This window comes from Rhinolophus ferrumequinum (genome assembly GCF_004115265.2).
Source record: "Rhinolophus ferrumequinum isolate MPI-CBG mRhiFer1 chromosome 13 unlocalized genomic scaffold, mRhiFer1_v1.p Super_scaffold_3, whole genome shotgun sequence".
NCBI lineage: Eukaryota > Metazoa > Chordata > Mammalia > Chiroptera > Rhinolophidae > Rhinolophus > Rhinolophus ferrumequinum.
The window spans coordinates 2,142,992-2,162,751 of NW_022680356.1; the positions used below are offsets into that span (position 1 = coordinate 2,142,992).

Consider the following 19,760-nt stretch of genomic DNA (forward strand, 5'->3'; position numbering starts at 1 on the left):
AGAAACAGTACCAGTCCATTGTCTGCATCTTTCCTGTCTCCTGGAAGGATGGGAAGGGGAAGGTAGAGGAGGGATGCTGACTTCTCCGTGCCTCCCACAGACCTTAATATGGCACCTCTGGAACCGGCCCCTACAGAATGACTCTTTCCTGCAAGTCATCCTTCGGGACTTGGGTTCAATAAAGAAAGAAAGGTGAGACAGAGAGAGGCATGAGGCGCCTGACTCTCCGACCAAAGCTACAACAAATGCTGCATCTCCTGTTTCTAATCCATAACTCAGAGACAAGGACCAGAACCTACTCCAGCCAGCTACTGCAAACAAAGGGACGTGGGGCGGTGGGATTTGTGGAAGGGTAGCAAGGCTAGGAGTGCAGATCAGCTACAACTGGGAACCTGGGAACCCAGGAGCAGCAGTTCTGAAGCCAAAGGAATCTCAAATCTCCATGCCTTTCTGCCTGACCCTGCTTCCCATCAAGGCCCCATTCAGCAGAGACTGACATCCACTGAGATGGAAGCTATGGCTCTTCTCTCGGACGAGAGAATCTGATTGGCCCAAGTTTGGTCAGGTGTCCACCCCCTGGTCCAATCAGCTATTACTTGCCGCAGTGTCCATTCAAGAGGCTGTGGGAGCAGAGCTCCCAGGAAGGGACTGGGCAGGCCAGAGGCAGTAACTGGGGTGCCCACTGCCCAGGGAGCCCAAAAGCCAATTCCCAGAGACCCAGGAACCCTGCGCTCTCTGGTGGATGTTCCCTGTCACTGTGTCCCTCCTTCAGCTTCTCTGTGGATAACAAGGCCTCTAGGAGAGAAAACCACCTTTAGATAAAGTTCTGCCTGGGATGGAGAAGGACACCCCTTCCCCTGGCTCAGGCTCTTATACCTGCTCCTCGTCTCCCTAGGTTCCTTGGCCTGGCCACAATACTGCTCAAGTCCTTGGTGAAAAAACCAAGAGAGGTCCTTTTTGTGAAGGACCTGACCCTACTCAACCATTCCATGATGCCCACAGATGTGAGTCAGGCCCCAGGAGGGATGGCTGGAGGTGTGGGGACAACCAGAGAAGCTGGGCTACTCCACTCCAGCAGAGGCCCAGTTCTCCCGCCCCGAGAGCACTTCCAGCCCTGGTGGGTCCCATCACATTGCCATCATCTCCCCAACTCCGCCCTCCCACCACCCATCCACCCATTTAGATTATTTAGTTGATCGTCCAATGAGTCAGTGACTGTGCGAGGCCTGGGATACAATATGGAATGAAACCCACAGTCTGTTGGAGAAGGCACCACTCACAGTGACCAGTGCGCCAGCTCACATGTGCCAGGGTGAGGACAGCTAGGTCGCTGAGGTCAAGAGGGAATGAATGAATGATCCCACTGGAGAGGTCATGGAAAGGCTTTACGGAAGAGGTGCTGAAGACGTGTGGAAACAAACGAAGACCAACCAGATGAGAACAAGCAGAGACTTTGTATTCAGAGCTTTCTATAGTGAGGGAGGCAGCCACCGTTACTTGTTTTTGGCAGAAACTCAAAGACAGGCAAAGGAGAGAGAAAGACTTATAGTGGAAAAAAGGGAAGGCTCCAGGCTTGATTGGTGGCTGTTGGTACAGGGGATTGGGAGAGGGCTAACAGAAGCTGGGCATGCTACGTGATTGGTTAGGGAGAGCGATTTGGTTTTCTCAGGTTGGTCCTAAACTGCAAGTGAGGACAAAAGTTAGGGAAGCTGTCAGTTACATATTAATCAAGTCCTGGCCATTTGGGGCTGATCAGTATTGTATGGCTTCTGAGATTGTTGCTAGAGCCAGCGGTCTGACTTCCTATAAGTCTGGCTTACAGCAGGCTGGCTTTCTGGTCTGCTTACTGTAGATAATTGGTTGGTTCCCTGGGCTAAATGCTGCAGATTGTGGGTCAGAATGCCATTTTCATATATGGTCTGGCCACTGTCCATTTGTCTGTTCGGTTTCCCAGACGTGTCTTAAGGAAGAGTGTGAGTTTGCCCAATGGCCAGGAAAGGAAGCCCATCTTTACAGGGGTATAAGGTCACGTGTGAAGGCTGGAGGGAGAAGTGCAGGCTGCCTGCACTGATCTCATAGGGGGCAGAGGGGTGAGTGAAGGGAGGTGGGCAGCCAGGGACCAGAGGCGAAGACCCTTGGCATCTATGCTGGTGAGTTGTGACTTTACTTTGATTGTTCAGGGTCCTTGGGGAGTGTTTAGGGGGCAATCCTGGTGATAATCTAAAGGATGGATGGGCAGTGAGACCACTTGGGGACAGGAAGTCAGTGAAGAGGGGTTTGTAGGAGTTTCCATATGAGGTCATGAGATGTTGGGCTAGGAGAAGAGCTATTAGCATCAACAATTCTAGACTGGTCCAAAGTCACCTCTCCCTCTCCTCCCCACCCTGCTGCCTCTTCTTCTGTCATCACCACTGCCACATGGCTCCTCTAATCTCCAAATCCTCTCCGCTATACCCCACTGCTTTCTCACCTCCCTGTACCCTAGACTGCACAGGCCCCCTTGCTGTGGTCCTGCCCTGTGACCAGCCTCTTTACCCTGGAGGACCGGGTGCAAACCCACCCGCCTGGGCTGGGCACCGCCGCTGTGACTTGGCCGCGGATCACGCAGTCTGGCTTACAGCTCCCTTGTCTTTGCCTTGCAGTGCACTGTCACCCTACAGGTGGCCCATATGACCTGCCAGGATATTGAGAAGACAGGTATGTCCTTCCGTGGAGCTTACCCCCCCGCTTCTCCCCAAGCATAGCTGGATGGGCTCTTTGGGGCCTTCAAGACCCATCCCTTGGGGGATTCCGGTTAGCTCAGTTGGTTAGAGCGTGATGCTCTTAAACAACAAGGTTGCTGGTTCGATTCCCCACAAGGGCCACTGTGAGCTGTGCCCTCCACAACTTAGATTGAAACAACTACTTGACCTGGAGCTGATGGGTCCTGGAAAAACACACTTAAAATAAATTTTAAAAAGTTAAAAAAAAAAAAAAGAAAGACCCATCCCTTGAGGCCTATAGAAGGATTGTGACCAGATTAGGGTCTAGAGGCCAGTTCTCCAGACACTTAGCTGAGGCCATTTATCACCCCAATATGTCCATTTGTCATTGCTAGACATAAGACTCAGCTTCCAAGGGGCTGCAGAGGGAGGTAAGGATGGCCGTTTCCAAGAGCCCTATGTGTAGAGACTGGGGCCTGGGGTTACTGAGGGTGAGAGAAGGCCCATGGAATGTTCTGGGGAGAACACGTGTTCCTATCGGGTCTTGGCCATGTTCTCAACTGGTCAGAGGGGAAGGAATGACAAAATGGGGAAAACGCCTCCAAATGTCCTGAGCCCTCTGTGCACTCACCCTGCACTGTGTTCTCCCAGGGGATGAAAACCTGGCTACAGCTGTGCGAGAAGCAGCCAGGCAGAAACTGGTAGCTCCTGGCTATGCTGTGCCCAAGGAGCTGTCCTCAAAGCCTCAGCACTTTCAGGTGAGGACCCCAGGTTGACAGCCCATGTGGTTGGTCTGACTCCCTCACAGTTCCCCCACCTCTCCAGCAGGTTGTGCGTGGCAGAGGGTGGGAGCTCCGGGGCCTCAGAGACTCATCACGTCCCTGCTCCTCCAGGGGCCGCTCTGGGGAACCTGTGCATGTGGCTGAAGCTAGAGACAGTCCCATGGGGCAGTAAGAAGCACGGGGGCTGGGCCCCAGCAGGCCCTGGCAGCCGCCGGGGGGCCGAGCAGAAGGCCTGGCCTGCCCTTCGGAGTCCTCAGGGCCGTTGACAACACAAGGCTAGCCACATGCGAGGTGAAGTCAGCTGTGTGGGAGAGGCTGAGGAGAGCTTGAGGGATCAGTGGGAAGGTCCGTGGGATCCACTGTGAATTCCGGAACCCCCAACGTCCCTCCGTCCTCTAGCCGGTGACCTAACATTTCTGCCATGGTTTTGCCTGCCGGGCCTGCCACTTGTTCAGCAGCCTGGGAGTCATTCTTGACTGCCCCTCTTCCTTATCCTACTTCTGCATTCAGTTGCTGGCCAAGGCCAACTCTTAGTGTTACCTGCCAGCACCCACTACTCCATCGCACTTCCACTCCTGGGCCCAAGCCACCATCATCACCACCCGAACTCCTGGCCTCCAGCTCTCTCTTGTCCATTCTTCAAAGTGGTCTTTCAAAGATGTGATTCTCGTCATGCCATGCAGCTGCTTAAAAATGAGGACACCTCAGTGTCCTCAGGACAAAACCCAAATTCCTTACAATAGCTTCCCAGGCCCTTGATACCACAAGCCTGCCCCTCCAAGCCATTCTGTCCCCTGCCCCTGCTCGTCCCCACCCTGCGCTAGCATGCTGGACAACTTGAAATCCCCATTCTCAAGCATCTCTCTAGCCCCCAGGCCTTTGCACATGCTGCCTTTGGAATACTTTCCTTCTCCCTTGTGGCCCCACCCTCCTCCACCAGGTTGGTTTACCGCGTGGGACAGAAGGTCAGCAAACCCATGTCACTCCCCTTCCTGTATCCTAGTGGTTAGGGCAAAACGCTGACATGTGGGCTGTTAACCTGGTGTGGCCACCCTGCCTCTGATGGTCAGATAGCTGCATGAGTGTGAGTCCCGGAAGGGCCCCTGAACTTGATGGAGACACAGGAGGCCTCATGGAGCGTGGCGGGACTCCCGGCGTGGGCTGGGAGTGCTGTGTGCTACTTACTACCCACAGTCAGACGGCAGCCCCCTGACTGCCCTGCTCGCCGCTGGCAGGCTTCTCTCCCAGGCTCAGCCAGCTAGCACTTCAGTGGCTCCAAGTTGCTCTTCTCCTACCCACCTTCTAATTCTATGTCATAGTCCCTTTACTGAGATATCATAATCCCTCAGATGTCATAGTCCCTTTACTGAGGCTCAGTAAAGTACACAAAAACAGCCGAAGGAATCACAAATCAGATCATAGGTTCAACTGCATGAAACTTAAAAAATTTCCAATTCCTTAAAAAGATCACAGACAGAAATAAAAACCAACAGATGGAGAAATCACTAAGTCCACAGAAGATGAAAAAGGCGGGGAAGTGGAGGTGACATCCCAGAAGGAAACAGGAGCCAAGGCCATTCCCGGGCGTGTCTCCAGCAGGTGGATCCAACTCCTGCCAGCCTCTCCCCAGGCTCCCCTTCTACCCACAGGAGATTCTCTCATCACATTTGGTTGTTTTGGAGAGGAGTCCCTGTGGGAATGGGGAGCCTAGCCCTCACGTCAGGGTCGAGTTTTCTCCCCGTAGGTCCGAGTGAGGGTGTTTGAAGCCCGCCAGCTCATGGGCAACAACCTCAAGCCGGTGGTGAGGGTCGTCATCGCAGGCCAGCAGTACTACACGCGGATCAAGATGGGGAACAACCCTTTTTTCAACGAGGTGGGTACACATGCCCTTCAGGGCTGAACGAGGCCCTTCAGCCAAGTGGGCCAGTCGGGCTGGGCATCTCCTGCAGGCAGCCCCCCAGCTTGCCCCTTAACTAGGGTGTTTTCAATTGTTCCACAAACTTGTACTGAGCGCCTGCGGAGGGCACAGCACGATGTCTGACGCTGGGAATACAGCAGGGATAACTGGCAGGAATTCTTGATAGACCTGTAGACATGGGTGTAGCCAGAGGGGAGTGGCCAGAGGGGAGCCTACAAAATGCACTGGGGCCCATCATAGATGGCACTTGGGAGCGACGGAGGGACTGAAGCAGGAGAGTGACAGGGCCAGGTTTGCACTGGTAAAGGGAAGTTCTGGCTTCAGCAGGAGTGGGGGTGGAGTAGTGGACTGAGAGGGCATTCTAGAAGGACAGGGGGCTCCGATCTCCATCCCAGGCAGCTAGCTGGGCCTGGAGCTGCTCACGACAGGTTCTCTGAGAACCCATTCCCTTGCCCTTTATCTGGGCAGAAGACCCTCCAGAAGCCTGGCAGACCTCTGCTTCTGGAGGAGGAGCATGAGGGTGATATATACCTAACATTGTGGAAATGGGCAGAAACCAACGGTTCTGAACCTTCAGACATACTGAGTCGCTGTGTGAAATGGTGGAAGAAATGTCATTCACTCCCACCCCCATCCTCTCCTTCAGATCTTCTTCCAGAATTTCCATGAGGTTCCTGCAAAGATCTTCGATGAGAGCATCTTAATCCAGGTGAAGAGCCAGATGAGATGGGTCCACTCTCTTGTCCCACCTCACCTTTAGTGACACAGTCACTTCAGGTGGTCTTTCTGACCCCAAGGCAGCATCTCCACCACTTTCTTTACTCCCCTGCAGCCCAGATCTTGATTCATTCATTCATTCCTTCATTCATTCATTCAACAAATATGGAATGCCAACTGCTGGGCCCTGAGCTGGGCACTGAGGTGAACAAAGCAGCTCCTTTTCATGTGCTGGGACTCATGCCACCAGAGACCCCTCAATGTGGCACATTCCGTTCCCTGGCCAGAGGGAGACTGGTAACAGTGGAGAACATGTGTTTATCACATGCCTCCTCTGTGACTAGCATAGGGCTGAGGAGAACGAGGAGCCCCCTCCCCCTCCGAAGAGTTTCCACGTTTGTGGGAGTGCAGGCACGTAGGAGACAACCAGGATAGTGGGCAGGGAGAGAGTTGAGAGCAACACTGCCTTTGTGTTGCCCTTTGGATGGACCAAGTTGGTGGCCTTTCTGATCAATTTCCTCATCAGGAAAATGGAACTAAAAACCTGACCCTCACAGGGCTCCTCTGAAAATTAAAGGAGGAAATCCTCTGGGGAAGTGTTGCCTTCTAGGAAGCATGGAGTAAACTCAGAGAATCCTGAATGGGCCCTTACACTTCCTCCCGTGGGGGTGGGGGAAACTGCCGCTGCGAATAACCAATAACCGAGCTCTCTCGGGAACTCCTCTGCAGGTGATGAATTCCTCAGTGATGAGATTCAATTCGGAGATTGGGAGATTCCAAGTGAGCACTGCAGAAAGGAGGAGGTTTGGGGAACCGGTTAGAACCCTACCTGGGGCTCCATGCACGAGGCCAGGAAAAACGACTTGTGTTTTTATGCAGAAAGATCCAGATTTGGGTCCACCTACCAAGCGGGTGACTTAGACAAGTTATTCTGAGCCTCTACTTCCTCATCGGTAAAATGAGGGTGATAATTTACTCAACCACTAGGTCACTGTGTAACACTTACAGAAGTGCTGGGTGCCATGTTGAAGTCCCCACACTTACAGTGCGACAGACGCAGTTCAAACCTCTGCCTCCCGGAAGTGGAAGCGCAGGCCAAACAGGCCACCTGAGTAGCTGGAGAACCCCAGAGAAAGATGGCTGCCTGTGGGGACAGAGTGGAAAGGTTTGCTTTGGAAAGACATTGGCTGGGACATGAGGAAAATTCACACAATCATGAGGGGCTACGTGAAGACCCCCCAAATCCAGAAAGATCAGAGAAAAGGAAGAGTTGCCTGGTTAAATACTGGATGCCCCTTTCAATTTGAATCAGACAACAGATACTTTGTTAGTAGAAGTATGCCCCAAATATTGCATGACTCCCCATGAAATATTGCAGGGCACATATGTATACCGAAAAAATAGTTAATTGCAATTCAAATTTAAGCTGACATCTGTATTTTTATTTACCAAATCTGGCAACCCACGGAAAAGGTTCTCACCCTTGGAAAATGGCAAATTTAGGACAAATCAATGTTAGGCTTCTTTCTCACCACTGGTAATAAGCACAGGAAGAGTCAGGAGCTGCCCCTCCCCCACCTCACCTTCAGCAGCCACACAGGCTTAGAAACTATTAATATTAAAATTCTAGAGAGGATAGATGACAGGAGGTCAAAAACATTGTGCTTTTGACAAAGGCCACTGTGCAATTTCCAGTCAATGACCAAAGTTATGAACTGTTGAGTAAATTACAGAGGGCAGAGAAAATCTGAGCTTTTTTTTTTTTTGAAGTACTGTTTTGGAAAATTTCAAACATACAGAAAAGTAGAGAGAATAGTATGAATTCCCGCATCTCCATCACTCAGCTTCACCAATTTATTGCCAGTCAGGTTTTATCTACACCTGGCCCACTTCCCCTCCTCCACTAGGCTATTTTGAATCACATCTCAGACATGATATCATTTTATTTTAAAATATTTCAGTATGTATTTTTAAAATATAAGGATTTTATTAAGCATAACCAGTGCAACTATCATATTTAAAAACTTCTAATTCCTGGATAGCATTAAATATCTAGTCAGTGTTCAAATTCCCCTAATAGTCACATGAATTCCTTTTATACTTTGTTCAAATCCGGATCCAAACCAGGTGCATACCTTGCAGTTGGTTAAAATGTGTTTTCAGGTCTCTTTTATTCTGTTGGCCCCACCCCCTTTTTTTCCTTGCAATTTATTTGCTAAAGAAACTGGATAGTTTGTCCGGTAGTGTGTCGTTCCCCCCCCCCACCCCCCACCCCCCACCCCCCCACCCCCCCCCACCCCCCACCCCCCCCACACCCCACCCCCCCCCACCCCCGCCACCCCAGTCTGGATCTTGCTGAATGCATCTCCAGGGGATCAGTTCACAGGGCCCTCTGCCCAGTATTTCCATTTAGAAGCACCATCAGACTTGACTCATTTATCTGGCAAGATGACTTCAGCAGAAGCACAAAATGTCTGCTGGGCTCTTTTTAAGTTGTGAACAGCTACTAACGATCAGTGCGTAGACTTATTGCTTCATTAGAGGCGACTGAGTTTTATATTGTTTTGTTTTCTTCCGTCTTTATCGAGGTATAATTGACATAATGAATTGCACATATTTAAAATATATAATGTGATACATTTAAAAATATGTACACACCCGTTAAACCACCATCATTATCAAGATGATGAACAAACGTACCTATCACTCCCCAAAGTTTCCTTGTGCCCCTTTGCAGTTCCTCCGTCACCTCAGTCAGAAACCTCCTCCCAGGGAAAAGGAAACCCACAGTCTCTCTGCCAACTCTTCCCTTGACCATCCTCTTCCCCAGGACAGAACACGCCCTCGCCCCCCGGGCATCAAGAGTCAGCGCTGTGCTCAGCCAGTGCCACATGGTGGGTACGGAGCAGTGCAGGCCTCCTCACTCACGGGCAGTAAGGACTTGGGCATTGTCCCCAAACTCAGCACCCTCTGCAGAGTGATGGTGATATTGGACCAACTTCTAGATTGTAAAGTTTAAAGGAGTCAGGGCAGGGCGAGTGCTTGGTATTGTCATCAAGTTACTTGGTATTACAAATCTTCTTACTCCACTCTTGTCTTTTCAGACAGATATTGGTTTTATCTACCATTCTCCAGGTAGGTAATAGTTACTGCAAATATGTGTGTCTTCTGAGAAAAATCAGACCAGGTGTCAAAACATCGCCAAATCCCTGTATGTTCAATACATGGGGGGAGAGTATTCGAGCGTGCAAATTGTTTTCTGTACTTGATAATATTTTAATATTTTAATTTATGGTATTTTATCTTGTTTTATAAGAACAACATCTTTCTCTTGTATTTTCTGTACTTGATAATATTTTAATATTTTAATTTATGATATTTTATCTTGTTTTATAAGAACATCTTTCTCTGCAAAACTCAAGGCATCCCTTTGGGTCAAATGCTAAACTTTTCTTGCAGCCTTGGGTTGAATTTCTATTTTCAAGGCCAGTGTTGGGGAGTGGAGTTTGCATGGAGGTCTCCTCTGTGACCTGGCCATGATGTGCATACGGGGTTGAGGCTGGGCCTTAAGGTTGGGGAAAATGCTTGCCTCTCTCAGACCAGGGCAGTAACAGCTGAGGTTCCCGGATAGGAATAAGGGGTCCCTACTTCCTAAATGCAGTAGCTGGCAGCCTGATGTGTGTACAGTCTTGGCTTCATGGTAGGAGCCACTCCCATTTTCCTACCACTGGATGGGAAGCATATATGAGACATGTTTCCACACCCCTCTCCCACGCAAATAAAGACTGGTTTCAGGGGAGAAGGATGGAGACTGGAGTCTGGTCTCCCATGGACCCTCTACCTCTCCAGGTCACACACTCCTGAGGAAATGGTTAGGCCTCTGCCAGCCAAATGAACCCAGCAGTGGTGTGAGAGGCTACCTGAAAGTCACCATCTGTGCCCTGAGTGTGGGAGACCAGGCCCTGGTGAGGCTAGCCCCCACACCAGTAATATTTCCTACCCCGTCTGCTCCCATGGGACACCTCTGGGCCCTCCAAGTGGCCACTGACCTTCACATGCTTTCATTTGTCCACTGTGTCACTTTAGGGTTGTCCATTCGCCCTGTTCCAAGTGAAAGGTCAGGAGAGCCAAATCTGGTGGCCTTGGCCATGACCTCCCCATGACTCTGACCCTGCCAGCTCTCTGGTCTCTCCAGGTAGATCAAAAGCTGCCCTATGGGGCTGATGACACCGATATTCAGATCTTCAAGTCAACAATGGTCCCAATCAACATGGCCTACTTACAGTTCTTCATCTACTGTGCAGAGGACCTTCACCTCAGTGAGAGTCAGGGTGGCGGGGAGACAGTGGCCCTCAGGTTCCCTCACGGGCACCTGGGTCCTCATGGGGCTTCCCTGTTCCATGTGGGCACCAACCCACATGGTGGAGGGTGGAGGGAGAGGGTGAGACTGAAGTCCACCAAGAGTTGTTTTTATGGAGGCCCCATGGACACCCTGACCTATCTGGTGTGCAGAGGCTCCCTATGCCAGCCCCCTCCCCTGCTGCCAATATGGGTCATGACACAGAAGAGCACAAAGAGACAGAGTGGAAATGGGAGTGGTCTGCCCAGAGTTGGGAGGGTTTTCAGTTGTTCTGTCACCTCTCTATTTCCCCCTCCTCAAAAAAATAAAATAATATAAAATAAAATAAATGCTGCTGTCTCAGGAATCCTTTAACTTCTTGTTCACAGAGAAACACCAGCTAGTGAGTCCTCTGTTGGAGGTGGAACTAATTGGGGAAAAGGTAAGTGTAGAAAGGGTGTGAGGCTTAGAGAAATGGTCACCTAGAAAAAAACAGTGTAGGGGAAAAGACTGGGTTGGTGGGCAGGACCCCAGGGACCCCAGGGATCGTATCCCAGTTCGTCCATTAATGGACAATGGGATCCCACTGGACCAGGACCTCAGTGCCCAGGGCCTCCCATGGAGAAGACACCCCCAAGAAAACCAAAGGTACAGAGGCCTGATGAGTGCATGAAACAACATGCCTGCAGATGACCGTTATTGAAACTGTCTCCGTTCCCTCTGGGCCTCAGTTTCTTCATCTATAAGTTGAAGATTCTGGGCAAAAGAGTTGGGGACACTCCATGGACTTCTGTAAATAGAGTAGCGTTTTCCAAAGTTTGCTGATGGTTAGCATGTGCAAAAAAAGATCCTATGTTCAAATTCGGGGAATGCTAGGATTTAAGTTAAATAAGTTTTCCTCCAAATTTATAAACCACCCTTCCCGCCATATTCTACCTGTGAGAAGAAGTCATTGAATCCGGCCCATACATAAGGGGAGCGGGGTCAGGGTCCAGCCTTTGAAGGGAGGAGTATCAAAGGACTGGTGCCCGTACCTTAGGACCGCCACACCGAGCATGGTTTATATGCCAGCTCCTGGTGACATGATCATGGGTGGTAGACAGCACACACTTCAAAAATTTTATTTCTGTGTTTTTCTGAGCATGTGTTAAAAAGTTTAACCAGTCCAACCAACCTTTGATTTCACCAACATGATTGCTTAGAATGAGGCTAGGTTTATAAATGAAGTGATGCTTAAAGAAGGGTTGCCACGTGTGCTGCTGCCATCGGCACTGTTTCTGCTCACTTTTCTATTGGGATCTTAGAGTTTATCTAACAAAATCTATGTTTATGCACTCATGTAATAAAATTAGAGCCTTATATCTATTTACTAATTCAGTCTATTGAAAGCTGATTTAAGGACAAATATTGAGGAATCTGGACCTGAGTGGGTACACAAAGGATTGAAGTTGTAGCTGACGAGAAGTTGTCCATGAGTCTTTAGACCAGGGATTCCCGTGAGGGACAGTGTCCCTCCGTGGGCTGGACTGGAAGGGCTGGAAGGTGAGGCAGCGGAGGGAGGGGGACAAGTTGGCACTGACACTGCTTTGGGATGTTCCCAGCTCAAGACACAGGTGCAGACCCAAACTGAGAACCCTACCTGGAACAAAATCCTGACCTTCCGGATTCAGGTACTGCCATCCCATCATGCCTCACACATGGGAGGGACGATGGGGTGTTGGTGTGTGTAGGGGTGTGGATGGAAGGAAGGGCCAAGGAGCTGACAGGGCGCACAGGAAGCCCAGGACTACTGGAAAACCTTACTTTATCCAGTATTAAGAAACGAGTGGGCCATACAACTGAACTTTCCAGAAAATGTAAATGTGCCCTCTCATCTGCATTAAAAAATACACCACAACCATCACTTTAAAGACTCATTCCAAATGGTACTATGCATTTTCTTATTTCCTAGGCCAAGTGCCCTGAATACAATGACAGCCCTTTGTTGATGGCCTAGAGGCACCATGGCACTAGTTTTTACTCTGTTATTATTCTGGAGTACGTGTGGTCCGGTCTATTCGTTCATAGCTAAATGCCCCAAGATGCCCTTCTTTGTGGGGTTCTACGGTCTGATTTTTATAGCCTTGCAGTCCTTCTCAGTCACCAGTTGAGAAGATGCCAGGTGATGAAGATGATGCCAGGTGTCGCCCAGCCCAGGAGCCAAGCTTCTGGGAGCTGTGTGCAAAAAAGACACGACAGTTCTGAGAGAACTTGAGTGCTGTCGTGAGTGCCAGTGGACAGAACTTTGGGTGGCATCTATTTGGTCACCAAGAGAGTGTTCATTTTCCTATCTCTTACGTTTGTGTGATGTGAAATTAGCCAGTGAGCTCCCCTCCCCACTCCTGTGGACCCTTCTCCTTGCTTCTAGAAGCTTCCTCAGTCTGCCTCCTGGTGAGTCACTTCTAACCATTCCTCATAATCTCCACATTCGTGGATGATTTTATAGACTCTTAAAGTAGGAAGAGAGTTTAGAGGGGGCCTAGTCCATCCTAGTCCCCCACCCTTGCCACATTCCCTCCTACTTATCCCAGGCTATGACAGGGCTCATGGCCCCAGGTGCTTGATGGATGCTCAGAGCCTTGGAAGTCCTCCCTTGTGTCCAGCTGCCATGAGGCTCAGAACCAGTGGCACAGAACCAGTCCCTCCTTCAACCTTCTAATGTATGAAGGTGTCCATGCACCCCCATTCCTGGCAGAACTCAGTGTCCAGGGCTGAGGCCACGTGGATGCAGGCCTAATTGTCACTTGCCCTCTGGAAATGCAGCAGGCTGATGTGAACCTCACTTTGATGTGACCGCATGACTACACAGATGGTAGCATCTGAGGCCAGCTGGTCTGGGCCCCAGCAAGGCCGGTGGCAGGGGGAGCACTGCTGAAGATGGGGGTGTGCCAGTTTGCAGTCCAGGGGCCCCAGGACAGGAGAGGAGTCAAGACAAGTTACTAAGAAAGGGGACAATTCTCAACAGGTGGATGAAAGCTGGCTCAGCCATGAATTTGAGCTTGGAGGATTCGTAACTTTGAAAGAGCTGGATGCGTGACAGGGCCCAACGTCCTTCCTTAACCCGGGCAATTTCTTCCCTTCTTACTAACCAGCTGCCCCACTGGAAAGCCCTTTCCTCACCCACTCTTGGACCTCAGCCTGCACAGTGAGGGGGACGTGGATGGACGAGGAGAGCGGGGAACGGGGAGGACGCCCAGCCAGGCCTCAGGACCTTCTGTGAGGGGACAAGAGGCTCCAGCTGAGAATATGGGGGTCCCACTCAGGCCTCAACCCTAGCAGCTGTTTTACAGATGGACCTTTTTGTTCTCATAATTGAGAGAACCCTGTAGCAGAGTGGAGATGAGACTCAGAAGCGTGGGTTCCAGTCCTGACTCCACCCTTTACTGTGTGACCTTGAGCAAGCCCTTCTGCCTCTCTGGGCCTCATTCCCCATCTGTAAACAGGGACAATCCCAGCCTTCACTGGGTTATGGCAAAGTGGTTAGGAACTCTGAGGCTGCTTCAGCTCCTGCGTGTAACATGAGAACTTCAGGAACTCAGCTTCTCTGTGCCTGTCTGTAAAGGGGACTAAGAACAGCACCTGCCTAGTGGGGGTGTCAGGAAGGGTCACTCAGCTGAATCCAGGCAGATCATTCAGTAAGTCAGGGGACAAAGGAGCCCCTCCCCAGACAGGCAGCCACTATTATTTACTCTCTGAAGAGCTAGATGTCCCACTGCTAGATGCGATGAAGACATTCTAGGCCCACGACTTCCCCATGACATGGTTTGGTGAATACGCATTCAGACTGTGCAGGGCTGCGCAAGCGCTGCAGCATCAAGTCCAGTCAGGCGAACCCAGGTCTCACAGGTCCTGAGCGCATGCAGTTAGCCGGCCATTTGAAGAACAAGAATACAAAACGATCACAGGATGCAGTCCTAGTCTCTCCCAGGGCCTTGCAAGAGGTCCATGTCAGTGGGAGCCCCAAGGCCATGGGCCCAGAAGCCCCCATGGGAAATCTTGGCGGTAGTTAAATGGCGCATTGATAACTGAGTCAGGCCTTGGACCTGGACCCAGACTTCCAAGCCTTGCAGTCTCCGAGAGGACCTGACCCTCCAAGTGGAGCACGCACCCACTGCTCCTCTCGCCTCCCCCCTGCAGATGCCCTGCCTCTCCAGCTACATCAAATTCAGAGTCTTGGACTGGTGAGCAACTGGGTGGAGACTGAAAAACATGCCAGGGAGGAGAAAATCAGAGCCCGGCCAGGGGCTCAGCCTGCAATGTGTTTCTCTCCAGCTCCACGAGCAACTGCCGGGATGAGATCGGGACTGCCAGCCTTTCCCTCAACCAGATCTCGTCCACAGGAGCAGAAATGGAAGGCAAGCAAGCCCCACCCCACCCTGCCGTACTGCTGCGCCTCTCCACCAGGTCTGTCCTCTCACCCTCTCCTTGCAGGAATGTACTCTGGCTTCCTACCATGCTTTGGCCCCAGCTTCCTGACTCTCCATGGGGGTAAAAAGGCTCCTTTCCAGATCCAGGAAGACGGCACTGTAAGCTTCTCATTTCAGCTCTAGGGAACAGAGGTAAAACCAACCACGTGTGAGGCACTGGGCCCTGGAGATACCCGGAGAGGACCCGGTCCCATTTCTGTCCATCACACGCTGTGGAGGACATGAAGCCTGTACATGAGTGGCCATGGATATGTGGGACATGTCCTGTGGCCCAAGCAAAGAACAGATGGGGGGCACTGAGATGAAACCTCGGGTAACATTTTCAGCAGGTGGAAAAGACCTATGAGACAAAAGAAACACAAATAAATGCAGAAAAGCATTTTTATTTAGGTCTGGTGACAAATGTCAGAAAGCCAAATCCAACTGGCTTACAAGAGGAAATGGGGCTAGGAAAGACTGAGCAAGGAAGAGGCAGACAGTGGGACACGAGTGCCACCTGAGGACTCTCACTGTCTCTTCATCTCTCATCGCTCCTGCTCTCCAGCCTGGGCCTCATTCTTTCCCATGGCAGTCAGACCTGGGAATGTGGCCACAGGAGCCTCTAACAGGGAAGCTCAGGGAAGCACTGTAATTGGCCTCCTCAGGTCACATCTGCTCCCCTTGGGCCAATCACTGTGGGCAAGGAGGCAGGGCATGCCCTGATTGGCCAGGCAGAGAGAGCACTCTCGGTAGTCATCACAGTTCCCTCCCATCAGGAAGCATTTAAGGGGCGGGCAGGCAGAATGCTGTAGGGCCGAGTGGGTTTAAGGGTGCAGAAGAGGGGACAGGGGCCCAGAAGTTTCCAGGCACTGTCATGTCAGGAGTCTGGAATTCCTCCCTGGGTCATGGTCAGCCCTGGGCAGAAGTTACTAGACAACTCTGTCTTTGCTACAGAGGTATCGAGAGATGGGCCTGCTCTGTTTCTCTCGTCCCGTTTCTCGCCATTTTCCTCCGTTACCTTAGAACAGCCCCAGCTCTGTGAAGGATGGTTTGGCGTATCGAGGCCGAGTCTTCCTGGAATTAGTCACCCACGTCAAGTCCCACCAAGACACGACGATGAAGAACCTCTCCCAAGAAGTGACCAGTGTAGAGGTAACCCAGCACGAATGGGGTCCTCTGCCTGCCCCTGTCGACTGACTGTGCATCCCGCTTCTGGGCCTGGCCATAAGCTGAATGTGGTGATCGCCCATGAGGACGGTGGTCAAGCTGCCTGAGTCTTTACTGAGTTGCTATGGCTTCATGCTGTGCCAAATCCCAGGTGTCCAGGGGACCCAGTAAAGACAAGATAAGGCTTCAGTGTAAGAAATGTGTCATCTAGTTAAGGAGAAACTTTATAAGTCACATTCTGAGGAGTTTGGATTTCTTCCTAAAAGCAGGAGCAGGGCACTGAGGCAGGAAAGTGTTAAGAATAGATGGAGGGGAGTAAGGTGGGCCACCCAGTTACTCAAGAGAAATGGGGTAGTCACAGGGGAGGAGAGCTGGGGAAGAGGGTGCTGGTTTCAGAGTCCTTTCGGAAGCAGAATGATTAGAGCCACTGACTAACAGGACATAGAAGTAAGGCCGACTCCTCTAAGCTAACACCAATTTTCTGCCTTGGGTGGCCAGGTGGTAGGGCGGCTTGTCCCAACACGGGCTCCCTGAAGGAGGAGCAGGTCTGGGGGAGACGATGAACCCCACCTTTGATCTGTGCTTATGAGGCCAGTCCCCAAGGCTGCTGGACAGATGGGTGTGCCACCAGCTCAGCAGGATCGGAACCATGGTTGTGCGGGACCTGACGGGGGGAGTAGGCAGAGTGAAGGGAAAAGGGAGCTGAAGCTGGAGCCTAGGGGGCCGTGGAGGAGCCCTTTGCAGAGAGGTGTGCTGCGGCAGCCTCCGGAGAGGGGAGCTGCAGAAAGGGGCCGTCAGCGACCTGAATGAGGTGGAGAGAAAGGCTGAGGACTCAGAAGTGTGCGCTGGAAACTGGGAAGGCACACCGGTAGCCTTGGGGCAGGAGAGCAGCTAGGTGCCCTAGGAGGGAGGGAGAGGTCACAGGTGGTTCACGGAGACAAGTGCTTAGCCACTTGGCTGGAGAGTGACAGGAGACAAGATCCGGTGGTAGCTAAATAGGAGCTCAGAGGGAGGAGAGGGGTTATGTTTAAGGCAGGGGAGATCTGAGCTAGTGAATAAGAGTGGGAGGATGCAAGGTAGGGCTGAGGTTGGCGACAGAAACAGGCTAATATGATGGGTGAGAACCCTGAGGGGCATAGTGGGAGGAGGGCCCCCCCCCAGAGGATGTGCGAGCGTGTGCAACTGCCACCATGCACCCCGCCCACACTTGGTCTCATTTGAGGAGGGCGTTTAGGCAGAAACGAGAGGGGTGGGGTGGCCAAACATTGGTGGGCCAATGTTGGTGGCCTAACCCAGAGACTGACCTGACAGGGGAAGAGCCACCTGTCCAATTTCAGGAAGGGAAGGACCCCGGGTAGGCAGGGTGTAGGGGGCCAGGTGCTGGAGGTCCTGGGAGGAACTTCCCCCTTGATGAGCCAGGTAAGGGAGTGGAAGTCAAGGCAGGGTCTGAGGGCGGGGGAGGTCCGTCCTGGTCTAGCTCACCTCGAAGAGAAGCAAAGATGGCTTTTGAAAGAAACAGGCACCTCATCCTTGCCCCTGCCTGTTTTATAGCCTTGTCCATCCCTGGCTCATGTGCTGGGGGTTATTGTTCCAGAAGCACCAGAACCGCCAAAAGTATGGCCTGTGCGTTATCTTCCTTTCCTGTACCATGATGCCCAAATTCAAGGAGCTGATCCAGTTCGAGGTCAGCATTGGCCACTATGGAAACAAGATGGACCTGAAGTACAAGCCTCTCGTCTCAACCACACAGCACAGCCCAGTGATCTACGATGGTAACAGTCAGATCCAGCCAGAAAGCAGAGCACTCACCCGCTACGTGCTGGGCTCTGTGCTTGGCCCTCTAAGGGGATTAGCTCATGGAACATTGACAGGCACTGTTAACCCACAGTTCCCAGCTTCAGGGAGGGGAGGTCACCTGCCCAATAGTGCACAGCTAGTGGGCGGTGAACGCATGATAGGAGTTGAAACTAAGTCTTGACTTCAAGCCTTTCTCTCCATATTACAACTTCCCCAATCCCATCTTCGCCCCGATTACTGGGAAGCAGCCCCATCCATCCATGCCATCCACTGCTCATCTGCTCACCTCTGTCCGTCCATCCATCCATCCATCCATCCATCCACTTCCTGGTCACTCGGCATTATCAGAACAGTCTTCATGGTGTTGTCGCTGGACAACAGCAGCAGTTTTGCCTGGGACCTGTGAGAAAAGCCGAGTCCTGGCCCCACCTGTCATACAGAATCAGCAACTCTGGGGAGCCCCCTCCCCACCCCACCCCCGCGCAATCCATGATTTACCAAGCCCTCGGGCGATTCAGATTCAGACGTGAGCTAACTTGTGAGAACCCCTGCTCCGGAGGGATCCGTCTCCCTTTCATCTCCGTCAGCTTCACCATCTCATCACCCATTGACAGCATCCCTCTTCTCTACTTGTTTTTTAAAGAAAAGCTTTACTGAAATATAATTCACAATACCATACAATTCATCCATGTACAGTGGACAATTCAGTGGTTTGTAGTATATTCACAGAGTTGTGCAACCATCACCATAGTCAATTTTAGAACATTTTCATCACCCCAAAAAGAAGCCCTGCGCCCACTAGCAGTCTCTTTCTCTTCTCCCCCATGTCCCCTACCTTAGGTGACCACTAACCTACTTTCTGTCTCTGTAGAGTTTCCTGTTCTGGACATTTCACATACCTGGAATCATACAAGATGTGGTCCTGGGTGTCTGGCTTTCATTTAGCATTATGTTCTACTTGTTTTTAAATTATGAAATATATAGACAGCAAGTATATACAATGTATATGTAGTTTAAAGAAAAAGAAAAGTAGGACCCCTGAACTCACAGCCCAGCTTCAAAGATAGAAAACTGTCAGCCTCACAGAAGGCCCCTGTATGCCTTTCCCAGATCCATTTACTCAAGAAATAATCATGATCCTGACTCTTGGGGTAATCACACCCTTGCTTTTCTTTTTAATTTTTACCACCTATGTGTGTGCAGCCCTACCAAGCATACTATCATTACATTTTATATCGCTGGAAATTTTCAGTCTCTATTCATCAGTTTTTTTCATCTTTTGCTCAATATTAATTTTTTTATATTAGCATTCATAGCTGAAGTTCATTTCCATTTCTGTATGTATCCCACTGTATGGTTATAATTTTCCTTGAATGTTTGGTAGCACCCACCTCTAATTATGTGGTATATGAGGACACTTAGATTGTATCTTTTTTTCTACTATAATTTTGTGATAAACATTCATATGCAGTCTCCTAGTCACAAAAGCAAGACTTCCCGCTAAATTATATGCCCAGGAGTGGAGAAGAAATTCAAAGCAAAAGTAAAGCTACCAAACCCCACTTTCATCCGCATGGTTATGAGAGTTCCCACTGCTCCGCGTTCTCACTGGACGTGCTGTTGCCCGCCCAGCGTCTTAATTTTTACCAATCTGGTGGGTGCAAAATGTTATTTGCTACGATCTTGATTTGCATTTTCCTGATTATAAATGAAAGTTGAGCATCTTTTCATGTGTTTACAAACAATAGTTTTCCCTTATCTGTAAAAAGCCTATTAATATCTTTTACCCGTTATTCTATTTGCTTGTATTTTTCTTATTGATGTGTACATAATTTTTTCAGGGACAATCGTTTGTCAGATGTGTGTATCATAAATATCTTCTCTAAGTTTGGG

General features: G+C 50.7%; 1 protein-coding gene across 1 annotated transcript in view; it reads left to right on the forward strand.

Moving 5' to 3' along the window:
* FER1L5 (fer-1 like family member 5) overlaps positions 1 to 19,760 on the forward strand; it is a 53,897-nt gene that overhangs the window by 4,079 nt on the left and 30,058 nt on the right. Inside the window, exons 3-19 of the mRNA XM_033100837.1 lie at positions 101 to 192; positions 896 to 1,004; positions 2,643 to 2,697; positions 3,354 to 3,460; positions 5,229 to 5,357; positions 6,049 to 6,111; positions 6,849 to 6,899; positions 9,224 to 9,254; positions 9,969 to 10,084; positions 10,315 to 10,438; positions 10,848 to 10,900; positions 12,060 to 12,128; positions 14,635 to 14,678; positions 14,770 to 14,852; positions 14,929 to 15,023; positions 15,927 to 16,055; positions 17,665 to 17,842. Coding sequence (XP_032956728.1) covers positions 101 to 192; positions 896 to 1,004; positions 2,643 to 2,697; positions 3,354 to 3,460; positions 5,229 to 5,357; positions 6,049 to 6,111; positions 6,849 to 6,899; positions 9,224 to 9,254; positions 9,969 to 10,084; positions 10,315 to 10,438; positions 10,848 to 10,900; positions 12,060 to 12,128; positions 14,635 to 14,678; positions 14,770 to 14,852; positions 14,929 to 15,023; positions 15,927 to 16,055; positions 17,665 to 17,842 — 1,528 coding nt within the window. The remainder of the gene's footprint in view (positions 1 to 100; positions 193 to 895; positions 1,005 to 2,642; positions 2,698 to 3,353; positions 3,461 to 5,228; positions 5,358 to 6,048; positions 6,112 to 6,848; positions 6,900 to 9,223; positions 9,255 to 9,968; positions 10,085 to 10,314; positions 10,439 to 10,847; positions 10,901 to 12,059; positions 12,129 to 14,634; positions 14,679 to 14,769; positions 14,853 to 14,928; positions 15,024 to 15,926; positions 16,056 to 17,664; positions 17,843 to 19,760) is intronic.